Source organism: Chelon labrosus (genome assembly GCF_963514085.1).
Source record: "Chelon labrosus genome assembly, chromosome: 23".
NCBI classification, from domain to species: domain Eukaryota; kingdom Metazoa; phylum Chordata; class Actinopteri; order Mugiliformes; family Mugilidae; genus Chelon; species Chelon labrosus.
In genome coordinates, this window is record NC_140356.1 from 20,900,124 (window position 1) to 20,905,612 (window position 5,489).

At 47.4% G+C, this 5,489-nt stretch overlaps 1 protein-coding gene across 1 annotated transcript; it reads right to left on the reverse strand.

Annotated features, from left to right (window-relative positions):
• Positions 1–3,693: 3,693 nt before the first annotated feature.
• On the reverse strand, positions 3,694–5,142 carry LOC311508768 (shaker-related potassium channel tsha2; the record flags this gene model as incomplete). The annotated part of the gene is made up of 1 exon (XM_084573719.1): positions 3,694–5,142. One exon carries the CDS (start codon positions 5,140–5,142, stop codon positions 3,694–3,696), a length of 1,449 nt encoding a protein of 482 aa, XP_084429845.1.
• Between the last annotated feature and the right edge of the window lie 347 nt (positions 5,143–5,489).

The window sequence follows — 5,489 nt, forward strand, 5'->3', positions numbered from 1 at the left end:
TTTTCTCCCGTTCTTTAGCCTACAGCTGGTTCATACTTGTGTTGGTGTTGGACGCAGACTCGGTTTCAGGTGTCGGTAGAAACGGTATCAAACACGTCAGCGTGATGTTATGTGGATGTTGTGATCCCATCGCCGCGGCAACCGGATCTCAGCACCTGTTGATAGTTTTAAGGCCTCGTGTTGGACAGGTGATGAAGGGTGACGTCACCGCCGGGCGTCTTTAAATAACGTTGGGGTCACCTGACGCTCGTATTTCCACTGAACAACACTCGAGGTCTTTTTCAGAAGGATCTCTGTCGTGGTAGATCTTTAGTCGTCGTCCAGGTGAACTTTCCTCTCTCTGCTCTGAGTCTGTTGTTGTCTGAGTTAAAATCACGACGAGGCATTTGAGGCCTCGGGATCGATTCCCTCAGCACTGACAAAGACGCTAACAATAGCCGTCAGAGCGTCGGCCAACGGGAAACCTATTTACCTCCGCCTGCTTTTCATATGAGATGGGGGAGGAAAAAAGGGGGGAGGAAGGGATTCTGTCCAAAAAGCCTGTGAGTTAGCGCGATGCCTGTCACGTCTGCAGCTCTCAGTCTGACATGAGAGAGTTATGTAACGCTCATGAGCCTCTGAACACGTTCTACTTCCTGTACCAGGTTGAAATGATCGCTGCTGTTTTATTTACAGGATTTATTTGATTATATTTGTTCTTTAAAGATAATTCACAAGTATGCTGGTTAGTCCTCTTCACAAATTAAATAAATGTTCAAAGTTCCTGCTCTGGTATCGACATTTTATCAGTTAATCGTCATTTTAAAGTTGATTTTGTATCTTTCAGGTCATTTTGTTCATCTGCAGTCATTCTGTGTTCATGTAATGTCAGTTAGTGAGTCTTTATGGTTGTTTGATTGTGTGTCTGAAGTCACACTGCATGTGTCTTGAGTCTTTGACCTGGTTTGGTGCATTCATAAATGATTGCATAAATGCATAAATCCAATGATTCCAGGACTGTCTTGAGTCTTGTGTTTCCTGGTTGTCTGGTTGTGGAGCAGCTGCTGCCACCTGCTGGTCGACAGGACGTGTCTGCAGGTTGATGGAGGTCATGTTCAGATTCAGGACGTTTGAATATCATTTCAAACATGTTTGTCATTGCTTTCATGTTTGTGAGTCTTTGTTTTTCTTTGCTCTCAGTCATTTTACAGTTGTGTTGTGTGTCCTTGCTCTTGTTTTGTGTCTCTGTGATCTCTGAACCAGTCTGTAGTCGTGTTGTTGTGTCTCTAGTCACGCTGCAGGTTTTATTTTCTTGTCTTGTCTCTCTGGAGTTAATTTAAACTTGTTTTGTGAATCTTTGTTTGTCTCATTTTGAGTCTTTTGCAGTGATTTGATTGACAAGGGCCGTGCTGACCTCTGACCTCTGACCTCTAATCATCCATCACAAACATCTGAATAAATTTCAGACATCTCCTGATTACAGCTGTTAGTAAAAACTCTTCTGTGTAAATAAAGAACCATCTTTTCATCTTTATATTCTGTTCAGACTCTTGATGAATCTGGTTTTAATTTGTTTCTGTGCTTTAGTCGTTCGTTTTCTAACTGGAAACTAAACCTTCAAATTATTTCATGACGACTGTTAAAGTTTTTCTTTTCTTTCCAGATCCAGTCGAGATAAATCTACGTTTCATATTGACTTCCTTCCTGTTTATTTGCTGATGAATGTTAAAGCTGCCGCCTGGAGAAATGAACAGAGTCATTGGAGTCACTCTGCAGCTCCTGAGCCGCTTTTAGCTCCTGGTTTTGAAGCATCAGACTCAGACAGAGACTGATTGTTGATGTTCTGCTGCCACCAAGCGGCCGAGGACAGAATGACACCTGACAAACACCTGGAGCTCTTTACTGAATTAACAGAAATGTTGAGAACTGATGAATTTTACAGACTCACCTGCTTTCAGAGCAGAATCTGACGGTCGGCTGATCTGAAGATTCAATCCTTTAAACATCCATCAGGTAATAATCCACCGACAGGACGTCCTCTGCTTTTATTCCATCACGTCTTCAAAAAACTTTTCTTTTTTTCTTTTTTCCAGCTGCTCAATGATCCAGAGTCCAGGGAGTGAGATTCACTGAGACGTTAATGGATGATATGAACGAACGGTTCGACTCCTTCTACATGGATTCTGTTCTAACAGGTGCCACAGTCATTTAAATATGTTTAAATATAACTTAACTAAGATGAAATTAGATTTATGAACCAATCTGAGTTTATGTTGTTTAAAGAAATTTTCTGAAGAAATGTTTATAATGTGCACAAAATCTGTTTTTAGCATTAAAGTTTAAATTTAAGGTTAAATGTTTACCTTTTAAACGTTGCTAATTATTACTGGGAATAAATTATTTTGTGATTAATTTTGCAACTTTTTAAAAACTTTTAGGGTTCAATTTTTTTAGTTAAACATTTTTTAAATTTTTCAAAATTTAATTCGGTTTTTTATTTAATTTTTAAGAAATATATAATAAAAAATATTTTCAAATTTTTAAAATCATTAAAATAAAAATAAATAATCTGTATAATGGTGGAGGACATACAGTAGATTTTTTTTATTAATTTGTATTTTTTCTACTATATATTTATTAATCAGCTGGTTGACTATAACTCATGTATCTCCAGATTGATTCCACAGTTTAATATTTCAACGTTGGCAGCAGCTGAATAGACAAATTAAATTTGAGCCGCCACACATAAAAGACTAAACTTATTTCTCTCTGCGTTTCTGTTCAAATTTAAAACATTATTTTATGTTTCATTTACATATTTTTTGGGCTAATTCCAGTTTCCTAAGCTCTCGGTCAGTTTCTCATTAATTTAATAAAGATCAGCTCTGACTCTACAGGTGAACGTTTTAATGTTTATCTTTAAGTTTGAAGACTTTAATATTTTTATGGCTAAAAACATATGATTTAAAATCCTCCCTCGGGGCTCAGGGAACGTTTTTCTGTCCTATAAAGATGAATGAACTGGTTTGAGTCCTGCTCTCTGTGAATACGACGTCTTTACTTCCAGCAACAACATGGAGGCTTCGACAACATGGAGGTCTGGAGGCCTCTCACTCTCATCCTTCCTCCTCTCACTCCTGTGGCAGACGATACAGAAAAGTCTGGAAGGTTGCTATAGAAACTGCATCCGGCTGAAGACATGCAGGGAGGGTGGGGGGGTCTCGGGCCACACGGGGGCGCTGTTGGTTTAGAGATTCACAAACAGGATCCTGAACACCGAGGCTGGGCCCTGGGTTCTGTCTCACAGGCGTCTCTAACAGAAAAGTTTAAACGTTACTTCCGCGTCATGTGATCCACCGGGTGATTGACAGCTGTTTGGAGTTGGTCCTGCGTCTGCTTCGGAAAAAACAAATGTAAACTTTAAAGCTGCATCACGAAGCCAGTAAATGAAGAATAAAGTGCTGCTATTGGCTGATCCGCTCTGAGCCTGGCTCCTGGCGCGTAAAGGAAGACTGATGGGGGGACAGGTGGGGGGACTGATGGGGGGACAGGTGGGGGGACTGATGGAGGGACTGTCTCATCATCCGTCCTCTGTCTGTCTGAAATGATTCCTGTGATGACACAAATAAGGAGCTCGAACTCAAACCGTTCTGGAGACACTGAGAGCTTCCCCTCAGCGCGTGACTGATGCGTGATCTGGTTTTTGCGCCGCGCTCAGACGTCGGTGAGCTTCCCGCCGGTGAAGCCTTTACTCGGGCTGCAGTTGGTGTACTTGATGGAGTCCATGTCGTCGCTGTCCAGGAAGTCAGACTTGGACAGGGACGGTTTGCTGTCGCTCTTCTTGAACTCTCCGAACGGCTGCTGCTGCTGGCCGCAGGTCACGTGCGTGTACTGGAACTGCTCCTCGTGCTCCGTCTCCCGGTGGTAGAAGTAGTTGAAGTTGGACACGATGACCGGCACCGGCAGCGCGATGGTCAGCACACCGGCGATGGCGCAGAGCGAGCCCACGATCTTCCCCCCGATGGTGACCGGACACATGTCCCCGTAGCCCACGGTCGTCATGGAGACCACCGCCCACCAGAAGGCGTCCGGGATGCTGCTGAAGCCGGACTCCGGGTCATCGGTCTCCGCGAAGTAGACGGCGCTGGAGAAGAGGATGACTCCGATGAAGAGGAAGAAGATGAGCAGCCCCAGCTCCCTCATGCTGGCCTGGAGGGTCTTCCCCAGGATCTGGAGCCCCTTGGAGTGACGGGACAGTTTGAAGATGCGGAAGACCCGGACCAGGCGGATGACCCGGAGGATGGCCAGGGACATGGCCTGCTGTCCGTTCCCCTGGTGCTCCGCCAGCTCCAGACCCAGAGTGATGAAGTAGGGCATGATGGCCACGATGTCGATGGTGTTCATGATGTTCTTGAAGAAGGCGGGCTTGCTGGGGCAGGCCAGGAACCGGACCAGCAGCTCGAAGGAGAACCAGATGATGCAGAGCGTCTCCACGATGAAGAACGGGTCCGTGAACGGGTTCGGCTTCTTTGCGTGCACGGTTCCGTTAACGGGAGGCAGCAGCTCGTCGAAGCCCGGGGCCTCCTGTCTGAACTCCGGCAAAGTCTCCAAGCAGAAGATGACGATGGAGATGAGGATGACCAGGACGGAGACGATGGCGATGCCCCGGGCCGGTCCGGAGCTCTCCGGGTACTCGAACAGGAGCCAGACCTGCCTCTGGAACTCGTTGTCTGGCAGCGGCCGCTCCTCCTCCTTAATGAAGCCCTCGTCCTCCTTGAAATTCTCAATCACCTCCTCCCCCAGTTCGTAGAATTTAATCTCCTCCATGAAAATGTCCACTGGCACGTTGACGGGTCTCCGGAGTCGACCCCCGGACTGGTAGTAGTAGAGGATGGCGTCGAAGCTGGGCCGGTTCCGGTCGAAGAAGTACTCGTTCCTGAGGGGGTCGAAGAAGCGCATCCTCTTGCGCGGGTCCCCCAGCAGGGTGCAGGGGAACTGGGCCAGGGTCTTGAGCTGCGTCTCGAAGCGCAGCCCGGAGATGTTGATGACCACCCGCTCGCAGCACTCCTGGTTCTCGGCTCGCTCCGGGTCGTACACATCCTGGGCGGACAGCGCGGCCAGTGCCACAGTCTCATCCAGGTTCTCCCCGGGCACCACTGTCATCTTCCCCCCCCCCAGGCAAGGGCGACGCGTCCCGCACCTCAAGACCTCTCCGCTCCCGGCACCTCCGCGCGTATTTTGGAAGAAAAGAAGAAGAAGAAGAAGAAGCTGCTGCTCTGTGTTTGTCGGCGTCACGTCTGCGGGTGGGCTGCTCCTGATGGCATGTTTGTGCCCCCCCACCGCCTCCCACCTCCTCCCTCCTTCCACGCTCACCTTTTCCCGTCCACGCGCTGCTGTTGTCTGGGGCTGGCCGTCACACTCCGCGCATTTAAAGCAGGCTTCGCCCTCCCCGAGCTGACGTGTGTGTGCGCGCTCTCTCTCACTGGGGGGAAATAAAAACACACATGAAC